Raw genomic sequence first — 27,071 nt, 5'->3', positions numbered from 1 at the left:
GCTTCAACTCCACTGCTTAACCTAGCGCCCTTAAGTGTTAGCTGGTTTCATTTTGGTGCCTTTCTTCCAGACCCCCCTAAAGAAGACTAACGCTCTCATTGCGCAAATGGGAATAACTTTCCTAAATGCAGTAAGTGTTTGCATTACCTCTTTGAACTTGTGAGGTGTGTGCATTTGTGTAGTGTGTATCTTAGGTAATCTAAAATGTTGGAACTGGTAATAGTTTCATGAAGTCTGTGTGTTATGTTCGTGGGTCTTTTAAATTCAGTCTCTACTTTTAGGTCTCAAAATGAAAATAGCTGAAGGTCCTATACAGAATCTGAGAGGGAAAGTTTCACTTCCTGAAAGTACTTGTGCTAACTTCCTTAAACTGTAAAGTAAAACAGTAATCTGAATGGTTTTATCACAAAATGTGAAGTATTAGAAGCTGCTTAAAACTTTCAGCTTCCTGCATGCTGAAAACCCACTTCACTCTTTTTTATATTCTATTATGTTGTCATGGCTAAAATAATGGAGTAAATCAACTGGCCAACAGTATTTTAATGGATACTTCTTACTGTATAAGAACCACATCTAATCTGGGGGGGGAGGTTGAAGGGCATATGCTACAGAAACCCAAAACCAATTTCATGTGCATCTTTTCACTAGGGAAAATACTTAAAATGTAGTTCTGTGTGTCCAGAAAGAAGTATGCTTTAATGTTGGTGAACTTTTTAATCAACCTAATAGCTGATATTTCAAAACTATAAATTTTGAGAAAAAATTGTTTTACAATGTCAGTCTTGGATCTCTTCATTCTGTCTTTCCAGTACGTTCCCAGTGCACTTTGCTGTCCCAGTCGAGCTAGCATTTTAACAGGAAAGTATCCACATAATCATCATGTTGTCAATAACACTCTGGAAGGAAACTGTAGCAGCAAGCTATGGCAGAAGATTCAAGAACCCTACACCTTCCCAGCACTGCTCAAAACTATGTGTGGTTATCAAACGTTCTTTGCTGGGAAGTATTTGAATGAGGTATTTTGTGCTTATTTTTTCACTATGACACAGTTCATTTTCATTTGTCCACCTTTCTAAAACGCTCAGTGATTTTTGTATTTGTAGCTGAAGGTAGGTCCCCAAAATGCTTAAGATGGTGTTACTTGGATGAACAGTTCTTTTTGTTGTGATGGGATAAATACGATGCAAAGTTCAGGTTTTTAACTTAACTTGGTTAAAATCAGGTTCTGTATGTGTCTGAATGTTTTTAAAAGTTAATGTTGAAAGGAAGATGGAATCCAAAGGCTTTTTTAGTATGTTCAGATGTGTTCATTTTTTGAGATTATGATTTTAATGGCTGGGGTGAATGGATAGATGATTGGCTTGTGGTATTGAACAACACCGTCAAGCTAGTGCGAGATCAAGCATAATCTTAGAATAACATTAAAGAAGAAAAATCGGTTTGTCTCAATATTCCTGACTGATATATCCCCTTGAATCAGAGGTCTGTTTTCTTCTTAGGAGTTAATATTAAATGTCCACTGAGGCAAATTAATTGGAAGAACAGATATTATCAGAGTTCTTTACAGAGGTTAACCAACACTTTATTATTGAATCTGTTGTATGTGGGTGGGGTTTTTTTCTGTTTTCAACTAAGCTGTGGTTTGTAGTAGTTTATGGTAAGTGGTAAAATTCAGTGCTGACAGCTCTAAGATCAGGTGTCTTTGTGTGATGGAATTGTATTTGGACCTAGATGAGTTACAGGGTTCTTAATGGCATTATTTTCCTCCCATCTGTTGGTGGAAAATGGTGGTGGTGTGACAGAAAAACGGAACATGAATTTTCATAGCCAGGCACAAATTTGTTTCTCCTGATGTTACTGAGGCAGCTAGGGGAAGGGAAACCAGTCTGCTTCCTCTGAGCATCCCTTGACTCAGCAGTCTCCTGTCCCTGCAGTTAGGCGAGCCTTATAGATGGGAGAGGGCAGCCCTGAGAAAACCCGTTGTGTTGCTCTAAGACACCCTCTGTTTTGAGTTTAGCACTGATTCAGCTGCTACTTTCTTTTTTTTGCTGGCTTAGAGGTTAGTTGTTGTAGATTATTTGGTGCTGAGGTGACAAGAGGCTAGCATTGCATAAAGTTTGTACCCCCTTTTGGGGGAGGGTGATGGAAGCTGTTGGTCTATGTGAAATTTTCTTTGGTATCTTGTGAACAAAGCCTAAGAGTGTCTTGTCACATGTGTGTTTTGATCACCTCTCACTGTTTGATTATGTACTGCATGTTCTCCAGGATCTCTGCATATTTTCATGTGCAGAGTAGAACAGGGAATAAAGTTTAAATTTTATTTGTGAATGTCAAGCTTTTAGTTACTGTATTTCTAGTTATTTAACCCTGATTTCTTTAATGGACTATACATGTGGTTTTATGTGCGTGTATATATATATATACACACTTTTTTGTCATTCTGAAATTGAATTTGGTTTAATGCAGTTTCTGATTAGTGTTGAATAAAGCACACGAATATGAAACATAGTTTCTAGCTTTTATTCATCACAATTGAAACCCTGAGTCACTGTCTGTCTTTTTTCAGTACGGAGCAGAGGATGCAGGGGGAGTAGGTCATGTCCCTCCTGGATGGAGTTTTTGGTATGCTTTGGTAAGTAAACTTTTAAATACTTAATTTTGCTTGCTTTGTAATCCAACTGGTGTTCTAACTTTGCTGTTCATGAAAGAGCAAGCAAAGAGCTGCTAACAACTTAATGCAAATTTTCTTCCCTTTTTTCCTCTATCGCATATCAGATCCTTGGCCTTCACAAAGGCTACTTCTACTAAGATGCCTGGGGAAAAACCCCAACTTGTAAAGCCAAAGCAGTGTGCAATAGCACTAAAATAAGTTTTGCTGTTGGAGACCAGTTACAAGAATTATTGCAGTGTCCTTATGACAAATGCTTATAACCTATTTGAAAAATGCTTGTTGGCAACTCATTTTGATTATTTCAGTCAATGTACATGTCCAGTTGTATAAATACGCACACAACTTCTCTTTTTCGCAGGAGAAAAATTCAAAGTACTACAACTATACTCTTTCAGTAAATGGCAAAGCACGAAGGCATGGTGAGAACTACAGTGTAGATTATCTGACAGATGTACTGGTAAGAAATTGTGCAACACTTGTGTTACAGAAGCTGCTTATGACCAGATAATGTCTCATGCTGGAGGCTTGGGGAAGGGTAGTGCTGATAATTTGTTAGGCTGTATTAGTGCATAAATACATGAGTGTGCTGTCGTGATGGTGGGAGGGCATTAATCAGCGAAGCAAAATTTTGGATATATTTAGAAAGGACAGGTTTGTTTGTGCAAGCTGTGGAGAGGAAAGGGATTCCAAATGCCTGTTTGCTAGCCAGTAGCCTCACTGAGAGGTTTGTACAGACTGCTGTGGTGCATGGGGAACATGATGCATATAGGGAATAACTTAAATTACCTCACAGAGGATGTGTTTCATTACAATACACAACCTCTGTAACAGATTAACTGGGCCAAAATTTCAGTGGGAAGTTAAGCATGTAAAAATAGCTTTACCCCATGTTTTGTTTGGTAGATATTATGGTGTATCTTGTAATCTCAAACTATATCAAACTGTTAACTTGGAAATATCAAAGGCTGATCAATCCTCTGTAGCGTGTGAGGGCAATATATGGACTGAGCAAAATGTGTAGCTGACCAGGGGAGTTTTTAGCCTCCTTACTCTTCTAAGGTAAAGAGACATAACAAAGATATCAAATGCTTAAAGGGAAGTTGTAAGAGTTACTTTAGCTCTCTTGAGGCCCTGTTTAGCAAGTAGTATTTGCTTGAAGGTTTTTTCTGGGGGAGAGAAGTGTTCTCCCTGCCCACCAAGCTGGAGCCTTAATTTGACATGCTATTACAGTGTGTGAGTTGGTAGCGCTGGGAGCTCACATGCAGCACTCAGGAAAATTCTTCTCTGAGACGTTGCCTTGTGCAGTTGATTTTTAGTCTTCCATTAAGACCCTGAGTTTCATTCCAGTGGGTTCTTGGACATAGACAGCTGCTTACTGGGAGCAGAACTGATTGATGTTTCTTAGGGTACTGAACAGCTGTCTGATTAAATTTAGATTTACACTTGTCTAAAGCTAGATTGGAATTGATAAGCCAGAAGTGAGACTATCCTATTACTGGCATTATACTGGTCTTTTTTGATCCTTCAGCAGCACGTAAGCATTTTGACCAACAGGTCATTGCTGCATAAACCTCTTACTTGGGGTGTGTTACCTCTTGATACAGCAGTGTATTACGATTTTCAGAGTGTTGCATTCTACCTTCTGCCTGTAGCTACCAAATATGTATTCAGCATTTCAGACCTAGTGTTTGAGTTGAATTTGCTCAATGGGCAGGGCACAGGAGTAAATTGCTTATGCGAAGTTCCTGTGTTGCTTGATGTGATGCACGAGCTTTCTCGTCCCGACTAAGGGCATCTGGATACTTAAGTCTGGTATTAAGAATCTGAACACCTGGATCTGCCTGCTGCAGTCTTGACATGTTGCAGTTTAAACTGCCAACAAAATCTAAGTTGACTACCTGTATGAGTTTACCTACATTGTGCTCATTTCTGAACCAGGTTTTCAACCTTCACACAGTTCTTTTCCTCCCTTAATTCTGTTGTTTTATAACTAAAGTCCTGCCCCATTTGCTTAGATGTAGAAGTTAGGAGGAAGGAAGAGGAGGGAATTCCTAGTCTGGTGTTTCTTCTAGGAGAAAGAAAAGGATATCCAAAATGGGGTATACTAATCAGACAGCAAAGGAAAATGTTGTAAGATTTGAATAGTGAAGAACTCATCTGCAAGTAATACCTTCGAAGCTTTCGTTTCAAAGGCTGAGCAAGGGAAAGACAAAATGGAACTCACAATCTCTTCTAACTTGCTGCCTGAAATTGTGTGCAGGCTGAAATGAAAATGAAAGCACAGTGAAGTGGTGTGAGTGGAGGTTGGCACTCTCCTTTACTAGAGCTTGTGGCTTCAGCAGAAATGTGGCACCCCTTATAAATTAGGAGCATGCTACAGAATGAGTATATGCTATAAAATGTGGGGCTGAAAAACTTTTTCAGGACTATTGCTATTTCAGAAGACAGCTGAAACGGCTAAACTGTGATCTGTCAGGCAGGGGATGGCATCTGAGAGCCTCAGAAAGACTCAGACCATGTTAAAGAAAGCTCCAGTTTTACTTGATGAAAACTGAGTTTAGGTGGATTTTGTTGATACTTGGAATAAGCACAAACTTCTGAGCTTTCCAGGTCTAAATAGAGCAAAGGTCTGAAGTAGAAAGCTGTTCAGAGATATGGGACAAATTATTTGTTTAACATGAACACTTGGGATGTTTTTGTATCACGAGCTGTTGTTCTGGACACTTGCAAACGTGCAAGCAATAAGCTTCTGAAATAGTTTAAATGTTCGCAGTGTTACCAAGCTCTAAATAAGTTATGTCTACTTTGGATTTTTCAAATACTTGCTGTTTTCCTTTGGAGATATGACTTTCTTCTCCCACAAAACTATTCACAGGCCAACATGTCATTGGACTTCTTGGAGTATAAATCTAATTTTGAACCTTTCTTTATGATGATCTCAACCCCAGCACCACACTCCCCTTGGACAGCTGCTCCACAGTATGCAAAGAGCTTTCAGAATGTCAGTGCACCAAGAAACAGCAATTTTAATATTCATGGAAAGGTAAGCTAACTAGCAGGAATCTGTATAGATTGTTCTACTAGTTTGTGAGAGCAGTAGGCAATAACCCTGACTTGCATGTTAAGTGTAAACAGTGAGAAGAATATGCTAATACCATGATTACCGGTTGTTTAGCTATGTTAATCAGCCTTTCAAGTTAAGATATGTTTATTGTGACTTTGAGTTTTTTGCATACCAGCATCTTGTAAATAAAAAAATGTAGTGGCAAAAACGGTAAGGCAGCACTATGGAATTATGATTGATAAATGGAAAAGGTTAATTCCTTGTCCATTTTCCAGACTGTTCTGAAGCTTTTGAAATGTTCTTCTGTTGCTCTTGTTATCTTCAGAACGCATAGGTAGTGTGCAACACAAAGGCTCAGATGAAGAATGACGAGCTCTGTCTTCCTGTGCACATCTGCTCATGTATCAGGCTAACTGGGGACTTCATGAAATCATGAATCACAGAGCCCAGGGGCACTAAGGACTTTGAGAACTTACCTTTGTTGAAATAACCTGTAACCAGAATTGCTGAGCCTAATGTTACAAACTCACAAATATCCTTGTGACAGGGTAGTACCTTCTGCTGCCAGTAAACTTGGCGAAATATGGTCTAGCTCAGACTAATCTGCTGCTACTTACTCTGCCAATAAGTGAAAGTGAAAGTCACAAACAGTTAATCTGGTAAGATATTTAACTTGCAGAGGTTTTGTGGGCTTAATTCAATTTGTTTAAAATATAGAACTCGCTGCTGTTCATTGTTCAACTGATTCACTTCAAGATTTGCTCCTAATCTTAAGAGGTCCCATTGCCTAAATGCCTATCTGAAGCCCAGTGATGCCTCTTCTGAGGTCACTGTGACTTGTAGTATGAGGTGAAACTTGGTTTTTATCTGAGGATTGTAGCTTGCAGAATGACCATGGCCCATCAGTGTGATATGAAGACATGAATGAAAGGGGAGAAAAGGGCTGCAGGGAGCAACAAATACTTTAGCCCAACCTGTTAGGTTTCAAACTAAGGAATGGGAATCAGACTTTTTTTTTCTCCATAAAAGGATTTCTAACTTTGTTTTAGGCCCCATTACTGTAGTAACTGAATGCTTTTAAAATAGTGAGCCAGAAATAACTTGACCAGCAAAGTCAGCAGCTAGCCAAAAAATAGTGTGGGAGCTTCCTTATGTGGAGCAAAAGCTCTACATGTGCCTGTATGGTACAAAGCAAAATGACAGACTTACTTAATGTTTGGTAGTTAATACCTGTGGATACAGCAGTTTTATGGGATTTCACAATAGGAACAGACTAGCACTGCCCTTCTTCCTAGACACAAAATAGCTACGATTATTAACAGTGTCCATTTCTGTAATTGGCAGCATTGTGGTCTTGAAGCCTAACTCCTTTTTGAGCTTCACTATTTTCTAGGACAAGCACAATTCCTGCAATAGCAATAAACATGTATGTAGGCTCAGACCCACAAGTCATTGGTGTTGTAATGCTTGCTAGACAGTCTTGCATCGTACAGTCTTGATTCCTAAATTAATGTTGCCTAGCTTCTTTATACAGTATGTGGGCAAGGGGTACTAAAAGGAGCCATCTAGGCAGAATCTCTGCATGAAAAATAGAAGCTAAGTTGTTGTCAGACGGGCCAGTGATGTGCACTTAACTTTTGCTTAGGATCCTCAGCTATGAACTATATCAAGTGATAGGTAGCTCTCTAGTCTCCCAAGTAGGACTATTGTTAGCCTAGATGGGTGGTTTATCTAAGCTGTTCTGAGAGAAGCTGATAAAGATACATGTCGGGTATTTCTCTTGTATGCATTGTTTTTCCTGCAAAATTGGAGCACAGCTGTGTTCAGATTCTGCTGGCAAGATATGGTATGCTGTCTCAAGGACTCCTAAAATTTCTTTGAGGATGGGACATAGGGAGGCAGCAGGATTGATGGACAGCTTTGTACATATTCAGTGAAAGACTTGACAGGGACTGGCAGGGAAGCAGATTTAAGGGCTCTGAGTCAGTATGAAGTTTATTGCAATCCACAAAGATGTTTAGGTGCTGTGTGAAGTTTTTGGAACTATAGAGAAAGGTAGGAAAAGCAAAATATTCCAGAGACAAGGAAGATTCTACTGCACTAGGTGACTTATCTGCCTGAGTTACCCAGCACAGTTGTGCCTTATGGAGGGCCCCTCCTGAGCCCCCTTGTTGTGAAAGGTGGCAGGTGCACAGGTGACATTGCTACCTCCTTTGTTGTCTGAAGAACTTCTACTGAGCTGGGGATGGGGTTTGTGATGTTTTTCCTTACTTTTTCCTCTCTCAACCAACACACAAGTCCTAGATGTTTGATCTTGATTATGCTGTGAGTTTTCTTGCTGAGATACACTTAGCATCTCTCCAGAGAGTTGTTTTACAACTACTGTAAAAGAGAGATCTGAATAGATTAATAGAATCATTTAGGTTGAAAAGGACTGTTGTAGTTTGACCTTGGCTGGCAGCCAAACACCACACAGCTACTTGCTCACCCCCCTCCCAGGGATGGGGAGACAATTGAAAGGGTAAAGGGAGAAGAGACTTCTGGATGGAGATACGAACAATTTTAATAACTAAACTACAAATGAGTGATACACAGTAATACTGCTCACCACCCAGTGACCAAGGCTCAGCCCATTCCCAGATAATGATCCTGGAGCAGGGAGAGTCCCAAAACTGCAATCCCAGAAAAGAGATAAGAGCTCAAGTGTCCAAGAGAGGAAGACAACCCAAAGAGAGGGGTGACCCAGAGAGAGAGAGCACACTTTGGAACAGAGCCTCATCTATATGCTGGGCATGGTGTGCATGATATGGAATATACTATTGGCCAGTTTGGGTGTCAATCCTAAACCTAAGGTTGAATCCTAGGCTGGTAACTGGGGCTGTGCTCCCTCCCAGCTTCTCCTGCACCTGCAGACACTGACACAGCAGAGAAGCTGAAAAGTCCTTGACTGTCCTGGCAGCAACTGTAAGCATCAGTACGTTATCAGCCGCCTTCTCAGCACAAATTCAAAACATAGCTTCACACTAACTACTATGAACAAAGTTAACTCTGTCCCAGCCAAAACCAGGACAGGACCTTTAAGATCGAGTCCAACTGTAAACCTAACACTGCCAAGTCCACCACTACACCACATCCATAAGTGGCACATCTACATGTCTTAAATACTGCTGGGGTGGTGACTCAGCTCCTTCCCTGGGCAGCCTGTTCCAATGCTTGGCAACCCTTGTGGGGTGCAACTGGAGGCCACTTCCTCTTGTCCTTTCTCTTGTTACTTGGGAGAAGAGACCGACGCCCACCTTGCTACAATCCCGTTTCAGGTAGTTGTAAAGAGCAATAAGGTCTCCCCTGAGTCTCCTGAATGCAACTGAATTAAACTGGACATGGTATTAAGTCTCTGTGCCAAAAATCTTTCCTTCAGTCGGCAAGAATGGAAAACAGGAGAACTGAATAATTGCAGGAGATGTGAGTCATGTCATTGTGAGTCCCTAAAGCCTGAGCCAGTTCAGAGTCATTTGCTTGTGACAGGAGGGAAATTGTGCAACAAGAGGCTCTACAGAGAGGAGTGACCAACTAAATACAGGCTCAGGCTGAGGGTGATGAGTTGGGTCATTCCTGACCTACTAAATTAAAAAGTGTAAAGCTGCATTGACATGACTTTTGCCTTGATTCTGCTCCCCACTAGTGTTAACCTCCAGGTTGTTCACAACAGACCTTCCCATGTATTAGTATGGTAGCTGACCCAGTTAACAGTGGTGCTACAGGATGTGAGTATCACTTTTTGTATGACTTAAATTATCACCATCACTTTGGGGGGATGGGTGAGGGGAGGAAGCGAGGGGATATTTCTGCAAGTTTGGGGTGCAACTCAATCACACTTCAGATAAAGAATTGCACCTGTTCTGGAGTAAAAAAAAAAAATCCAAATAAAATGGTAATGTTTTGGCCCACCTCAGTAGTCTCCAGCCCTGAGTTCCTAGGCTACCAAGAATCTGATAGTGCTGTCATTACAGATTTTTGTCCACACTTGTCCATAGATTAGATAGTCCTGACTGCTTTTGATGCAGGAGTTTCTCCTCGCCTCTCAGCCTATGTTACGATGCTCACAAATCTTAGTCACAAAAGAACCTCCCTTTGACAACCAAGTCCAATATTACAATTCTGCTCAATACTTCAGATTTTTTTTTTTTATCAAACCTGTCTCAAGCTATCTAACTTTTATCTCTAGGAGAGCCTTCCCTAGCTCCTTTCACAAATTTCTTCCCTGAACTGCTTTGAAATGTTCCACAGCTATTTCCTTTTCAACAAGGGCTGAGCATAATGGAGCTGTAATATATTTGATTCTTGCAATGAACATTTTACATTAACCAAGAGGGAAAGCTGGAGTTGGGTCAGTTTGATAGTACTGCCTGGCTATTTCACAGGAATCATGTGGATGTTTTACCCTAAATAACATTTCTGTTGTAATTGGCCTAAGGTTTAAAAGCTGGTACTTCTATCCTAACCATTTTGTCTTTTTTATTTAGAACAAGCACTGGTTAATTCGACAAGCAAAGACTCCAATGACTAACTCTTCAATACAGTTTCTTGATGATGCTTATAGAAGGAGGTAAGAAATGTTTTTGTTGCTTAAGATTTCTACTCAAAACTTATTGTCTTTAAAAAAAAAAAGGTGTGTTTTTAAAAGGGTTGTAGTAAGTCTGATAGTAGATGTCAAATTACCTTTAATAATTCTCTGTCATCTCTCTCAGCAGACCTGACTTTCTGTTTACTTTTTGCAAAGAAACTTGATGCTGACTTCAGAAATATTTTGCTCCCAAATGCTACCATCATTTGTCAAAAAAGACCAATCACGCTTGGTGTCTCTACTGCTTCTCTTTCAGTGCACAACAGGTTTTTAATGAAAAATGGCCTTATCTTCTGCTTCACTTGAATTCTGTCCACTGATGGTGCCCATCAAATGTGAACGATTTATCTGCCAGCTAAATTGATTTATTAACCTTGGCTCTCAGTCTGTGGTCTTTTTGCTTAGGAATACCTGGCTGGTCAAAGCAGGTGCTTAATTTATTTTTCTAAAACAGGATATGGGGAACAAGGTGAAAATACAGCTTGTTCTCTGTGTTTAATAGAAAGAAAGGGCTATTTCTTTATCCTGTAGGTGTATTTTCTTCAAAAGTTCTGAAACAAGCATTAGCTTAACTTTAAGTGCTGAACGCCCATTTTTGAGGAGTTAGCAGGCATTAGCTTGTTTCTTTGGAAGTAGAAAACAGGTTTTTTTCAGACTCTTGCTTTCTAAAACATGAAGGTAAAATTATGCAACTAAATCTTAAATTAAGCCTTGAGACAACAGGATCCAATAGTTTAATAACTCTAATTCAGCATGATACTAGTCCATGGAGGCTTTTTATTGACTTATCAGAAACAGTCACTTGTCTCAGTGGCAGACCCGATGAGAAAGGAAAGAATATCTTGTACCTGTTCAAGGCTTTAGAGACACTGGAATAACGGATGCTGATATTACACAAGTAATACAAAATAGCTGATGTAGTTTTCAAGCAGAAATGATCCCACATAGACAATTAAATTCATGGCACACTTGTATTTTAATATTAAAAACTAGATATAAAGGGCTAATAACAAGTGACCTTGCAGGAGATAACTGACCCTTTACCACTGTGTTCCTTCAAAATTGGTCTTGACTGTCTCCAGATAAGAAGTAATCAGCATTTTGACGTCTTTCTCAGACACCACAGAATAAAGTCAACAAGAACTGAAGACAAAGAGTCTATTTCTATCTTAAATTGCAGCCTCAGACAGTACAGTGTAGTAATCTATGAAGTTTGTTTTCAGAATTTGGAAGCAAAATAATCCTCTTGCAGTGCATACACTGTTGACTTGAAGCAGAACACAAATACCCCACTTACAGTCAGAATTACTCTAAATTCTTCATACTCTCATATGAATTACTTTGTTTCTGTATAGGTGGCAAACTCTGCTGTCAGTAGATGACCTAGTAGAGAAGCTAGTGAAGAAACTGGAACTGAATGGAGAATTAGATAACACGTACATCTTTTACACATCAGACAATGGCTATCACACTGGTAAAATTTTTATGGCTTACTGAATATTTGTAGAAGATCCAGGAATTGCGTAATGTTTCACTCGTACGACCATTCCCTAAAATGAGAACAGCAGCTATGGAAAACTAGACATGAGGAGGACTGATTTGAGTTGCAAAACATTCTGGAATTGCTGTGTGGGTGTTTGGGGATTTTTTTGCTTGTTTGGCTTTCATTTGTTTGTGTTTTTTAGCATTAGTCTCTATTCCTCTATCCTGGTATATGTAAAATTAGGATGGAAATGGAGGAAGGATCTCTGTGTTCTGTAGAAAGAGTTGCCATGAAAAAGTTAACCAGTAAAAATCTATCAAAGACCTGTTTCTGTCATGTTGTGCAACTGAAAATGCAGTATCTAAGCTGTTGAACTTTGTAAGATACATCTTATACTTTGAACTTGGCTGCTCCTATCCTCCACTCTCTTAATGCAGTTAAGGTTAAGAACCTTTTCTGACTTCTTAAAATAGGCTGCTAGAAATTAGGTAGCACAAGACTCTTAGAATGTAAAACAAGAAGCCATTTAACTTTTTCCATTTTTCTATTGTATAGGACAATTTTCTTTGCCAATAGACAAACGGCAGCTGTATGAGTTTGATATCAAAGTTCCATTGCTAGTTCGAGGACCAGGGATAAAACCAAATCAGACAAACAAGGTAAGAAAGAAAGAAGTGAAATCAGAGCACCACTTGATTTTTAATATTGTTTCACTATTACCAGCTTTGGGTAGTAATTCATTCTCCTGCATATATATATATGTGTGTGTGTGTGTGTCAATGAAATATGTGGAGTGGTAGAAAATGCAAAGACCTCATTCTAAAAAGTTGTGTGCTCTTGATTGAATCAGTACACTTCAGTAATTGCAGGCTGCAGAAATAAAGTGGGAAGCTCACTTTCCAAAGACCCCCCACCATTGCTTGTAATGTTACAGGATCCATTAGCCTATAGAGAGGGAGTAAAGTAATGTTCAGGTGTAACTAAAATTGCAAGTACTTAAAAAACAGGAGTGTCCTTATTATACCTGTTCAGTTCTAGACTTCTGAACTAATGGTTTTGCTCACCCTCAGATGCTTGTTGCAAATATTGATTTGGGTCCCACTATTCTGGATATCGCGGGGTACGACTTGAATAAGACCCAGATGGATGGGATGTCACTATTACCGCTGTTGGTAAGTAAACGGACAGGGATAGTAACTAGTAATTCTTGAAGGGGTTATTCTTCAAAGTGAATACTACTCCTTTAGTAGAGTGGGCAACTCATAACCCAGATTCTTCCCTTGATGGCATTTTCACACAGAATGTTCATAGCTTAGTGAAAAAAGCAGGTATGCTGTTTAAATGCAGATGTGTTTTGATAAAGCCCTACACATTTGTGGTCATTTTGTAATAGAAAATTGTCATCCTTGGTGAATCCTGACATTTGTAATAATTCCTGTTTTGAAGTCTGTATGTTGTTTCTAGCTTGCATCTTCCCTCCCCTTTTTCTTTAGGATTTCTCAGCATAGACCTAAGAAAAAAGCACACTGCTCGTACTTAAATCTTTGGTTTGCCTCAAATTTCAGTAGAATTAGCGTTTCACCCTAAACTCTGGAAAAAACGCATGTGGTTTTATAAAGTAAACCTGACCTTTGCAATAAGTGAGCAGAAGCCTATTTAACTAAATAGGCTTCCAGTTGATCCTTTTAGTTTTAATTAGTCTATAAATTGAAGGCAGCTTACTTGGAAATGCAGGAGATCATCCAGATTTAAAACACTGCTTTGCTTTTAAAGCCTTGTATCCAAACCTTAAGCTGTTCTTTAGACAGAAGCAGGTAAAAGGCATCTAGTTTAAACTCTGATGGAATCAAAACTCTGACGCTCATTGTTTTGTTGTATATGCCTGTGATGGTGCTGTATATTAACTTTAAACTTCTGTATTTCTCTGTCTTTTAAAATACAGCTACAAATAGAACAGCTTAAAACTTAGTTGCTTCTTAAAGCTCTTTATCTTTTCTTACGCCAAGTGTATCTTTTTACATCTGTTGCACTAGCCTGATATAAACCACAGAGAGACAGCCTCATTGATCTTGTCTGTAACGTAGTGGTGTCTGCCACATGCCTCCTGTTCGCTATTACTGCATGACTCTATAAATTGAAGACAGCACTTTAAACTCTCACAAGAAGGTGTACTAATATTTTGAGGGTTGGAACCTTGTCTTCCAGCTAGACAAGACATTCTAACCTATGGATGAATATTATTTTAAGACTGACTCAAACTAGGGACCATGAATCAAACAGCCTTGTAAGCAGTGAGTAGTGTTAGTGTTATATCAGGCATGGAGAATTTCTGCTGTTTCACAGTGTGGTGGATACTGAGTTATGTTAACCTCTTGTCCTAGAGAGGAGACAAAAATGTGACATGGAGATCAGACTTCCTGGTGGAGTACCAAGGAGAAGGATACAATGGCAGTGATCCTACCTGTCCTGGCCTAGGACCTGGAGTGACAGTAAGCTGGACAAGTTATCTTAATTTGTTAATTTCTAATATTGTTAATATTAGAAAACAGCTGCTGAATTAAACCTGTTTGCTGTGTGGACCAACCTGGTTCTGTAAGTAAGCTCAGTGTCTTGGTAAGCAGGAGCGTGCTCTGTAGGTCCTGCACAGCTTAAGAATCAGAGGAGGACGTCCAGCCGTGCAGAACTGGTGTGTCCATGTGACCATACAGAACACAGTCTCCCTTTCAATGGGAATGTAAAGGGCCTCAGGGCTGAAGAAATACGCAGGAAGGCGTGGGCTTGGTAAAGTGGGTGGCAGCAACATTATGTTACTTCTAAACTTCAGTGACTTCACTGCACAATTCTTATCTGTAACTATTATTTAAGTCACTAGCTACTTCCTGTAACAGAGAAGATTTGCTTTAAGTAAAGCATCCCATTGGTGTTGTCTTTAGTAGTGTGCATTGTGCTCTTCTCTTCAGTGTATGTACATGAGATTCCCAGACAAAGCGCACTTAATCATGGCGAGTTTAATAACAATGCTTTCTCAAATGTTGAAAACCTGAGTTTTTGCTTAAAGTCCCCAGTGGAGACTTGCATGTATTAGACTGAGATCCTGGTGTTCATCAGTTAACTGCAGTTGGCTTGAGCTGGTGCAGACTCTGGGAGAAGGACTACTAGTTCATCTTTTTTTTTCCTGCTCTGAAGTTCTTGTTCACTGCTGACTTCACAGCACTGCTTCCCAGACTGTGTCTGTGAAGATTCCTATAACAACACATATGCTTGTGTGAGGACACTGTCAACTTCCTGGGATCTACAGTACTGTGAATTTGATGACCGGGAGGTAAGTCTCTGTCTGACTAGCAGATGTGAACTGTTTACAGCTGTGCGAGCGACTGCACTCCTACCTGCTCTCAAGGTTTCCATAAAGTACTCTGAAAAGCAGACTAGCATTGCTTGCAGGATAAACAGTGAAATATTTATGTACTGGTGAGAATGTTTGACCAAAACTTTGATGAGGTTCTGGGAAGAAAACAGAAAAAAGGAGTGGAGGGAAGTGAGGAAGGGACAATAGCCTGAACTATGATTATCACCTAACAGCCTCACAGGGAGCTGTGCTGGGGATTGGGTTCGGTTCTCTGTCCTACCCTAATTCCATGTGGCAGTCTTTTGTACAACAAATATTTTCTGTTGCAACTCTTTTCCTTGGGAAGAACTGAAATACCAGGCTAGTAATTTATTTTCTATCACTCACTTGTTTGCTTGGCAAAACAAGTATTTAAGTTACAACTGTGAGAAAGGTGTCTACCCTTATCTTAAGTAAGTTGTTTGGATATAAGCAACATTATGTCCCCACTTCTGAAACTGTTCAGATCTCACTAGTGGAGCACCTGCTGTATGCACAAAACTTGGTGTGGTACAGAGTGGATCTTTCCTTGTGCCCGTTTGCACACAGTTGTTCCAGAGAGCACGTTGGGTTTGAGGCAACTGGCTCACAAATCTAATAAACTGCATTGTCAGCAGATGCGCAATAGATGGATAAACAGCAGGTATCCCAAGTTGTTATGCCACCGCATAAAACATTTTCTGGTAGTCTGTAATGAACAACTTAAAGCAGGGGAGCAAATCCCTGCAGTAGGACAGCAAGAAAGACTGTACAGGAGAGCAAGATGCTGATTAGTAGACCCTGCCCTTCATTTTTCCACTTTCTAGCAATTTATGATGAAGTTAAATGAACGTTGCAGCTTTCTTTGTAAAAATAGACTCAAAAGTTGATTAGGTAATACACTTCTTGTCATATTGGTTTTTTTCCAGTAAGTATGGCTGGGACGTTTCTGGGTCACTCAGCTTACCTGGGTCAGCTAAATTAGGACTAGCAGTATAGGGAAGATGCAACAACGTGGCTTTTAAAACCTTGCAGTGAACCTTACAAGAAAGCTTGCAACCAAAGTCTGTCCAGATGCATCTTTATCTAAGATAGACATAACCCAGACAGTTTTCATCAACATCCTCTGTAATCATGCCTCTTACTCTAGCACAGACAAACCCACAGCTGAATTATTGAGATATGTCTGACTAATATTTGTCCCACAGAATGGTTTAGAGATTTAATGTACCAAAAACCCAATTCTGCCTTAAAATCCTCCAGACAAACCTTCTCAAAGCATGCACATGCAAAAAATACTTTCTTGTGTTAGGGTTGTAGCATACTTGTATTCAACATAGTTTGTACATGTAATCAAGACACCTGTCTGAGTCTGAGAGCTGGAAGTAACTGATGAGCACAGAATGTTGCTATGATGGTCATGAAATTGTGTATTTTGAGACCCACTAATGAAAAGACAGGCAGCTTAGCGATGGCCGTTTGCTGTGGACTTAGAGTCATAAGACAGGTTCCATTTATGTGTTAGAAAAAAATCTGCAGTGCAGCAGATGAGTATTTTAGGTGGAAGTAAAACCTTTTCCAACAATACTGTACTATCACAAAACTTTAGCTTTACCTACACACTGTCCTGTCTTTGACCACTTAGCCACGTGGCTAAATATAGCTTATGTGTGGGGTGCTGCAGTGTCATTGAAACATCTGAGACTATATGCTGCCATAAAGTGTTCTTCCCAAATAACATGATTAAATGTAAACTAGCATTTAGGACTTCATACAGTGCAGGAACTTTCTTCTACAGGTGTTTGTGGAAGTGTATAACTTGACTGCAGATCCACACCAGATCAATAACATTGCTAAAACAATTGATCAAGAAATTCTAGAAAAGATGAATTATCGATTAATGATGCTGCAGTCCTGTTCAGGAGCAACTTGCCGGACACCAGGTGTCTTCGATCCTGGGTAAACACTGATTCAATTAATTATTACAATATTTTTAAATACAACTATATTTTTTAAATTAACCTTTTACAGAGGCTATTTATTATGGAATATACTATTACTGACATAGTGTTGTCTAGTAGAGATGTTTTCTTGATGCTTCTGTTTTTTTTAATGTTTAATCTCTATTTTAATTTAACCTACCAAATATAACTTGATGGTATTAATACTACTACTTTAATTTTGTCAGCCATTGTTGACTTAGAATAGCTGATACTTACAGCTCTGCTGAGTAGTCAGAGCCAAGTGACCTCGGGTTTCCCAGCAAACAAGGAAAAGCTCTGCGTGTTTCTGTAGGCAGGAATTTCCCAAATACTTGCTCTGATTGTTTCTGGAGATGTTGTTAGCGAAGAACGTTTCCTGCAGGACCTAAGCTGTATGTTATTAGTCAGCTCTTGTAAGTAAATAGCGCTTCTTACCTCAAAATTCAGTCAGTAATCATTTGGACTGAAGCTTTTTTAAAGCACTGTTTAAAATGTCCTTATGGTTGTGCTATGCAAGTTTGTATTTTGAGGCAGCAAAGCATCCTGTTAGAATGCACCTCCTGAATGCTTAATGTTGTACATACCAATATGCTGTTGGTATGCTGTAGCTAGCATTTATTTGTTTGGAGACTATCTGGTCTTTATCTGTGTCGTTAGAATTCATCTGTTGTAGTATGTAGAGATTATCCTTACATACTGTCAAGAAAGCAACTGTTCATGTAGCTTTGTACCAGAGCTGTTGTAGAAATAAGCTGTTTCTAGAAGTGTTGGTTACTGTGGGCTAACTGTAGCTCACACAGACTCTGTTCCTCCCTATATAGGTACAGGTTTGACCCACGGCTCATGTTCAGCAATCATGGTGTTCGGGCTCGGAGGTTTTCTGCACAGTCCTTATAAGGCATTTAAGAGCCTCCTGCCATCGCCTCCCACTGACCAGTTTCTCCAGTGACTGCAGCAGGTCTGTCTTGGTAACTCTCATTGATCACAGCTGGAAGACTTTTAATGGGCTATTCAAACCCTGTTTGGAAGAAAACCCCTTGTCTTTAGCTGGTTGCCTTGTGCAATATGTATATTTTACAGCTTGAACTGTAACTAAATCATTAGACACAGCTAATCTGTCTTGCTCAGATAGTTGATTACCATCTTTGTCTTTCAAGTACCTTTTCTTATCACAGGCACAGAGGTGAACCTATGCCTATGAATCTGAACAGTTTATTTTGTTCTAAAAATCAATAAATGCATATTTGAGTCAGGTTAGATAGGCAGGTGCTATTGCACAGTAATGCTCACCCATATTCAGTGTCATAGACTTTTCTTAAAAGTTATGTTTAATTACAGGTTTCCTGTATCTAGCTCAAAGCTGTTAATGACAATAGCAAGCTAGCCCAAAGTAGCGTAGGAAGGCATTAGTCAAAACTGTAGGATCTGACTAGCAAGTGTCTTGGGCAGAATTAAAATCCATATGCTAAATATTCTCTTTCAATAAGACCACTTCAGATGAGACCAATGAATTTTGTAGGACAGCTTTGGTAGCTTCCAAACAAGAACGTAATTTCAACTTCTAGTTTGTAATGCTGGAATGGGTTACTACGTACTACTGAGAAAACTCTTAGGGTTTAGTATAGACTTCCTAGTGAGTTAAACAAGAGAGTGTTGAGACTAACTTAAAGTTTTCAAATAAGCGTGCCTGTGTTTTGAGATAACTCTTAAGTCTGTTCTAATACATAAGCAGAATACTAAAAAAAATATCCACAACCCCCACCAGGGCACCACAGTAGCGCTGATTTATCTCTTAACCTCCAAATGTCTTGAATTGTCTTAACATCTTATGTTGATTAGATTCTTGAAGGTAAATTATTTAGAGAGCAAACTAGCTACAGATAAATAAATCATTGCTCACCATAAGTTAGGCTAAGAGGGCTATTTTAGGCAGTTTAAGTGCTTCATAGAGTAGTGCTCTTTGGTTGAGACATAACTACTCACAACCTGCAGTAAGTGGCCTTCACACCAAAGGAATGATGTCAGATGTCTGCAGTATGTTATCGCTTGGTTTCACTTTGGAAGGGTGATGTTGTCCTTTCAGCCTTCTGATTAGGCTTGTCTGAAATGCAGCTATCACTTGCACCCAAACTTGCGTATCTTTCTGAATCTTGGAAAACAAACAAACTTGTGTTAGCATATAATTTCTGTATTGATTCATTGGCAAAACACCTTCTAGAAACACTGAGTTGTGTATCTTTTGCAGGACAAGTTCATGTTGCTTGTGGGCAAATCAGCTGTGTTATCAGGCAAGATAATCTCTCTCTCTTGGCAAACAAACTCTGGCACAACTATTTATTTTTTAGTTAGTTATTTCAGATCCTTTATCCAAATAGAGAGCATGATGATTACAACTTCTGTCACATAAAACCTTCTCCTAAGTAATCATTAAGTAGGCAACAAACCATGACTCTCTCAAAACTGTGAAGGTCCATACCCTGGTACACAGATCCACAAACTGGATACAAGCAAAGCTACAGTAAGATAAGTTGAACTTTCTTTGCTTTTAAATCTGAAGCAAAGAGCTGTTCTTCATGTAGCTTAGAGTTGGAAACTTCTGTGGTGGTCTGCATGTTAGATTTTATAGAGCTTTTGTCTCACATCTAACCAATTATTTCAAATCTCTAGAGTGACCAAATATCTGGAGACAAAATTGCTTGAAAGGTGTCTTTTCAGCTGGAGCACCTGTATAATGCAGAGGTTTTTGGATACTCGGACTACTTACGTGCTTTCAAATACTCAGGACTTTTTTTTTTTCCTCCACTACAACTGTAGCTTTATCCTGTTCTTTGTTTCTCAAGCCTTAGTATTGCCCATCAATATCCTTCAGACTCTGTCTTCAAAAACAAAACCAAAGTTGTTTTCATGCTCTCAAGCATTTTGTTGCACACTGAGATAAACCTAAAGTTCATTTATGTAGTGTTTTGCTCAGATAATTCTAGCAACTTGTTCTTTGTTTAAACTTTATTTTGGTAGCTGTGTGGAGGCTAGGGTGAAATACACTGATTGCTGCACATTAAACCCTCAACTGTTCTGTCAAATCTAGGTCATATGTCAGGTTTCTACTTAAGTTTCAGTGCAAGTAATGTGCATTATGTTGCTGCTTAATAGAAAAAACTTTGTTATGGGTACTGATGTAACTCTCTAGTATTATCTTTTCTTAAAGTGATCTTAAGCCATAACAAAGAAATTTTCTTTTGAATTATTTACTTTTTGCCTAATAACTAACATGAAAGTTGATAGAACTGATACAGCTTGTTCAGTATGTGACCAGATGTTTTACCCAACACTCTTGCTATCTGCACATACCTGTAAAGCATTTTGTCTGTAACTAGGCTCAGTAACTTAACACACTCACTGTCAGAGAACCACACAATACCTGAAATCTGCCATAGGTAGTAAATGTTGTATTAAATTGAAATTCAGAATGAAATGAGCCAGTCCTTACTTAACCAAAAAGAGAATGGCAAATCCAGAAAATATCTGCTTCACTCCCACTTTTGATAATGACTTAAGAACCATTCATCGAAAGCATGTGGTAGAAGCAAGAACACGAGCCAAGAGCTGCCTGCCTTCCAGTACTTTTAGAGGAATTGTGACTTGTCTGATGTCTATATTTCCATGAAGCAGTATTTTGACAGCTTTGAATGAGCAGTGTTAATTCCTATCCTTGATGATTAAAAAAATACTATGAAAGAACTTTGACTCTTATCCAGATCTAATTCCCAACTAAGTGATATTAAACCTAAATGGTCTCCCTGGATATTCTTTTTCATATGCTGTTTGACCATAATTCTATCTATACCATTCATGTTAAATGAAAGGGCCTTACCAGTAGAGAGCTGGGTTTAGGTAAAATGTGATTATTTTTTTTTAGTCATTTTTTAAAAAAATTATTATCAAAAGCAGAGCTGTGAATTTTAGTGATCTGATCTGGTGATAAAGTAGATACTATACGAGGAGAAACACAGTTAACAACTTTATTACATTATTCTAAACCAGAAAACATTCAGTATCATCACTTCAGCACAAGTGAATACAGCTAGTACATGCTTGCCCAGTAACCTGGGCTGCTTCATTTTAAAGAGTAAAGCTGTAACAGGGACACATACATGCAAACACACACACCCAAAGCAGGTATACCACTTTTTCAATTAAGTTAAATTTAAGACTGATTCTACAAGCTAAATACAGTATTTCATCATAATGAAACAGCTGTCATTTATTGTGATTCAATTAAATCAATTTTATTTGTATTACTCTCTCTCTGTATGTGAGCATGCTTAACGTCTGCTGTTTTGAACATTTGTTTAGAAAGTGCCCTTCCAGAGGACCCTGTTCACTGCTGCACTTTTGGGAAAGAAAAAATAAACTGCCTATCAAACTTCCTCTCTCTCTGTTACTGAACTTCAGTTAAACCTCTCCCAAGGATCAAACTGTGTCACAGTTCTAAAGACTGAATTTCTAATTCATAAGCCTGTTCTCTACTTACTGCTCTGCTACCTAACAGTGGCCACTAGTGACCTTTTATGTGGTCACAGGCAACCTTAGGTACAGCATCTAGCAAGACAACACCTGAGTACTTTGCACCAGGAAGAAACACTAATGAGGTGACAGAACAAATTTAAATGCAAGCTGTACTTGCTCATATTTCCTTGGAAACTGATGTAGTGGAATAGATGGAAAACTTTAACAAAAGAGACAATGGAGAAACTGCTGTTCGTGATTAAGAGCAGTATGTTCTGCCTCTGGGAAAGAGGAAGAATAAAATCTTACATAAGGCTTTTTCCAAAATGGGAACTGTGAGCAACAGTAAGATGTCTGCTACTTACCTCAATCCCTGTTACAGAGTTGCATTCCTTAGATGAGTTCAGTGCAACTCTTTAAAAATACATTCACGACGATTTTCTGAACTATAGAGCAAAGTGATTTGGTACCTTTAACCTATTTAATTCTGAGGCTTTCACAAGCTTCTAAAACAAGTGTTTCTGCATTGTGTTTTCATTTCTGCTTAACCATGTGGTATCGGTTTCATTTCTCCTTCAGTGATGCAGCAGTCTCCATTGAAGTAGAGAAAAATACTTAGCAGCTGCTTGAACCAACACTGCTGACTTTCTTTTGATGTTCCAGCTTACAAAAGCTTGAAAGTTTACTGTAGCACCACAAGAAAAGGCAGGTCTGTATTACCTAGATACACCTTCCCATTGTGCTCAAAGACATCACTGACAGCCCAAGTGAGGGTACCATCAGGGTCGTGGAAGCTTGCCACAATGTCTCCTTTGTCGTTAACTTCTAAGAACAAGCCGTGTTTGCGAAGAAAAATACTGTAGAATGATAAAGGGGTCACCTGTTTTAGAAAAAGAAATACACAGTGTTAACACTTGATTTGAGGGAGGAGGGAACTGTGTGACTACAAAGAAACGGCAATGCTAATCTATTGCATTCCAGCTGTTGCTCTAGTCAGATTCAGATGTCACTTAACCTTTTGATAATGCTCACTGGACTGTGTCTAAAGCTGGCACTCCAATAATCGCTCACTAATCTTAAAGTACAGTCAGTGCCTGCTTGCTCAAGAAGGTTTGGATGTTGTTTGAACTTATTCCAGCTGCCAAAAGCCACCCATTTTGTAAAAACAGGAATAAGAGGGACTTGATGAAACACAACTGAATCACTTCAGTGTTTGTCCTGTGCAAGTTCTAGGGCAAAGGCAGCATGGTTCCTAGAAAAAGTAGCACGGTTAATCATAACCAGCTCCATGACTCTTGCTTGCCAAGAGTGGCTTTGTAGAGTTGGATTCATATAGCAAAATCATCATATTTTGTGTGAAGGGTTCTTCACCTGCCTTGACAATATCATGTTGCTATATCCAAAGGGCTGAGAGCTTGCAACTATTGACTACTTTTGTCAGTACTGATCTTCCTACTTTATAAATGGGTTCTCAGTAATACCAAAACAGTAAAACTGCTCTGTTTTAATATGTAAAAAAGAAACCAGTCCTTAAATGTTCCAGAAATATCAAAGTTAGTACGTGTTGGGATGCTGGCTGATAAAGATGAAGCAGTAGTCTCTTGTGCTTCCTAATAAAGAATAACAAGTTCTTTCATACTTAAAAAAAAAAAAATCAACATTTTTGTGACACTGATAGTTAATACTGCACACTGTCAAAGTTACCTTTGCAATAAATCTCTTCAGGAATGGATACGGTCCTAAAGCATCCAGAAAAGGAGAAAAGAAACCAGGAAAGCGAGTAGTAGATATTCCAACTCTGTATAAGCCTCTGTTTGATAATCTGATGTTGTCTGGATACCCAGGCAGGTTGTCCACAAAAACTTCTTTTTTTCCTGCATTAGCTCCACTCACCCAATAGCTGCAAAAAGGGGAATATGAGTTATAGTGGCTACTGCAAGATACAGCAAGCTTAACAGCATGGAAGATCCATCATTTTGATTCATGCAGGGAATTTTTCAAAGTAAGAACAGGACTCTGCAGGAAGCAGTAAATGCAAAGAGGTACTAAACCTGAGTAATGACGATTGGTCAAAAATCTCATCTTTCTGCATGTAGCATAAACAGTACCCCCCTGTTCTATTCAAAAATCTATTCATACGAAATAGGCCTGTGAAATTAAAAGTAATATTACATTTGGCTTTAGAACTTCCATGAAATAAAAAAACCTGTTAAAAACACAGACTCCCATTAAAATGTGAAAAATGGGGTGTTATGCATCATAATCATGCAGTGACACTTGTCCTCTGAGGTCTGTTGTAACTATAATAATGGAGTCATCAGGATAATTGTAATTGAGTCTGAGGGAATTAGGGCCAAATATATCGCTAAATTGGTATAAAAACATCTGGCAGTAGAAAGAGCAACTGTTAATCTCTACCTAGAATTAACTGAAACCTGTGACTTGCAATAGAAAAAAGTACTTTAGATTAAGTTTACATAGCAACCCTGTTAACTGCACATCTTCAGTTTAGAGAAGTAAGGAAAAACAGAAAAATAACATGAAAATCACATCTACAAATTAATTAAAACTATGTAATATAAACTGACGTAATATTTTTCTATCTGGGAGGAGAATTATGTTTAACATACCGTATGATTCTGCATATGCTGGTTTCTGCTATTAATATGTAATCTTCATAGGTGGACAGTGCAATCCCATTTGCCATGTACAAGCCACTGAGCACTGTTCTTCCTGTTCTTGTTACAGGGTCATAGGCCAAGAGGCGACCAAGATGGTTCGTTTCAATTACCTTAATCAATACAAAGGCTATCAAAATAACTGGTTTCAATTAGAAAATATTCAGAAGTTATATTAACATTAATTAAGTTGTATTAACATGAATTAAATAAAAATTAACATGAATTAGATACTAACATGAATTAGATAAAGGCAGACTTTAAAAACAATAAACTCGCACCACTAAAGGAGCAAAGGATTCTTTTCAGGTCATGTCCCAGGCTGATCACAGCATTCTTGCAGAAACAGAGGAGTGTGGGGGTTATAAAGCCCAGAGTTCAAAATATGTTATTCTGCAGTTCCTGCTTTAGCAAAATGTTGAGGCCCATCAGGCTTCTGTGAACAACTGCAACTTCTTCAGATCAAACTGGAAAGCACTGACAAGTGTTTTGCTAAAGCAAGTAAACAGCCGACATTTTAATTCTGATATGAAATAATTTGAATAAATTTCTTCTGCTAAAAATCTGCAGGGCAGCTTTGAATTATATAAACATAAGCCCTGCAAAGAGGAAACTGCCTTTATGTTTATCATTTGTACCGGCAACTCCTTGTGAAGTCTGAAATACTAAATGGCAAAGATAATATACTACCAAACAGTAATTCTGATAGCTTTAAGAAAAAGCAAGTGACTCAGAAGAGATTTCAAATAGTCTTTTGTTTTTTTTCCATTAATAACTTGTATCTCAATTCCCACTCCTTAGATTAAATATGTTTCCCTTCATGTGATTTTGCTCCTTGCTTAATTTTATCCACAGTTCTGGTAGCAGAGATGAGACTCAGTGTAAACTTTATGTCTGTGACCTCACTGAATTTCAGCTTTACAAACAGTTTGTTCTAGATAAAGTTTTGCTCAAAGGGTATGACTACACAGAAAAGATACCTTCAAGAACACCAGCAATTTGCTAGGTTGCATTTACTGCAGTATAAGAGCATGCTTGTAGACAGATACCAGGGAGAAACTAACATGCTGTCTCTTCTGCAGCCTAGTACACAGTGCTGCTAGCACAAAAATTAACACTTTAGCTGCCCCTGAACAAATGGCTACAACAATTACCTCATCTCACCTCATATCTATGATGTCGTCTTTCCCACTTGCTACTTGAATCCGTAAAATAAATCAAATTTTTCTTTGATATTTCTAATCCATTTAGGAATTTGAAAGGCAGCCCATCCACACCTGGTTAATAAAAATGACTACTGATTAAAATAAGTATAAAACCAACCAAGTGTTCAAAATTATTCAGATCCACACAAGCTTAAGCTTTCAGACACTGCAATTCCAAATCTCATAGTTAATGCTATCACTATCCTTAATTTGTCCCAAGCTAAAATCCAAGCTCCAAATTAATTTGCAGGGAAATATGTTCAGGTTGCATACAACATAACATATACCAAACCAAAAGCCTCTGACAAATATAATTGCTTTTTTTTTCCTATTTTTTTAAACAAATCTTAAAAATATAAAGCCAATGGACTTTCAATCATCCCCAGTCCTCACACTCACTAGTACTGATCTCAGCTGATTAAAGTGCCTTGATCTTCCAATTCCAAACCTAAGCATGAGGACCAAACCTACTCATCAATCTACTTCCTCCTGAACTGTAGCATCACCTTTTTCACTGGATAGCAGGAGGGTTTTCTCTCCTGTCCTTGGATTGACTTTGTACAAGCCTAAATAAGAATCCACCACAATCAAGTTACCATCCCGATCCATTCGGACTCCATGGGGCCGGCCACATATTGGTTCATAGTCTGGAGTTCCTGAGATACAAATAGGAAGATGTATAAGACCAGGAGGTTGACAAAATGAAGATCCTGAAATGCAAAGGTTGAAAAGCATCCTTGAATAAGTCAGATGCCTAAAAGCTTCTTTAAACTGTCTCTAAAAGTAACTTACAAAGGAAGTGACAGTAGTCAATCTAGTTATCTCTGCTCCTTGTTACTTAAGAAAAAATTTCCTCCCAACTTTCAGCAAAATTCAGCTCTACTCTCTTTTCACAGACAGCTTTAATGATGACTGAGGAACTAGTAGGATCATGAAATCAGTAAACCAAAACAGATTAGCTGCTGTTTAATATATATTCCCCAAGTAAAATATGGGGGAAAAAGAACTGCTTTTAGGAAAGATTTGACTACTTCCCTTCAGCTGAGGGGCCCAAGTTCCACAGGTCACATGAGAATCCTGTAAGTAATCCTCAGGTAAAACTACAAAAAACAGAACTATCATGTCCAGTATTTTTATAGTGAATAATTTTCCTGAGAGCACTGAAATTAGTAAAGCTTGACACCCTCCAGTTTTGTGACCTAATGCCCTCTACTTTGAAACGCATATTTTCCCCCAGTACTCCAGAAAGGAAGGGACATCGTACATCACAGTTCACTAGAGCTGTAACACATCAGTAGCACAAGCTCATTGACTGACAGCTGTCAAAAAGTTAACAGCTGAGTTCTGGTCTCACTCCAAATGGATTGACCATTATGGTCTCATTTTTGGTTTCTCAACTTCCACGTAGTCAATTATTTACATAAGACTCAAAAAAGTTCAGTAATCTTTGCAAGTTCTTTCAAATTCAGTTGAGACTGGCCCATAGCACAGGGG

The 27,071-nt window shown here is 38.7% G+C and overlaps 2 protein-coding genes across 2 annotated transcripts in view; one reads left to right on the top strand and one right to left on the bottom strand.

Moving 5' to 3' along the window:
* Positions 1-70: 70 nt before the first annotated feature.
* On the top strand, positions 71-18,875 carry GNS (glucosamine (N-acetyl)-6-sulfatase; the record flags this gene model as incomplete). The annotated part of the gene is made up of 13 exons (XM_010076315.1): positions 71-130; positions 810-1,016; positions 2,567-2,632; positions 3,030-3,128; positions 5,547-5,714; positions 10,259-10,341; positions 11,715-11,833; positions 12,398-12,501; positions 12,913-13,014; positions 14,224-14,331; positions 15,054-15,164; positions 17,005-17,165; positions 18,010-18,875. Coding segments are annotated over 13 exons (1,464 nt in total), but the record flags the coding sequence as incomplete, so codon positions are not given.
* A 3,501-nt stretch (positions 18,876-22,376) lies between these two features.
* Positions 22,377-27,071, bottom strand: part of LOC104463831 (adipocyte plasma membrane-associated protein-like) — a gene marked incomplete at its 5' end in the record, with an annotated part of 9,559 nt that continues 4,864 nt past the window's right edge. The window contains 5 exons of the mRNA XM_010076314.1: positions 22,377-22,574; positions 23,399-23,594; positions 24,325-24,485; positions 25,537-25,649; positions 26,084-26,233. Of these exons, the coding sequence (XP_010074616.1) occupies positions 22,377-22,574; positions 23,399-23,594; positions 24,325-24,485; positions 25,537-25,649; positions 26,084-26,233 (818 nt within the window). The remainder of the gene's footprint in view (positions 22,575-23,398; positions 23,595-24,324; positions 24,486-25,536; positions 25,650-26,083; positions 26,234-27,071) is intronic.

The sequence above is a fragment of the Pterocles gutturalis genome, unplaced genomic scaffold (genome assembly GCF_000699245.1).
Source record: "Pterocles gutturalis isolate BGI_N339 unplaced genomic scaffold, ASM69924v1 scaffold22463, whole genome shotgun sequence".
NCBI lineage: Eukaryota > Metazoa > Chordata > Aves > Pterocliformes > Pteroclidae > Pterocles > Pterocles gutturalis.
Note: the sequence above shows the minus strand (reverse complement) of the source record. Positions and strands in the feature narration are given on the sequence as shown.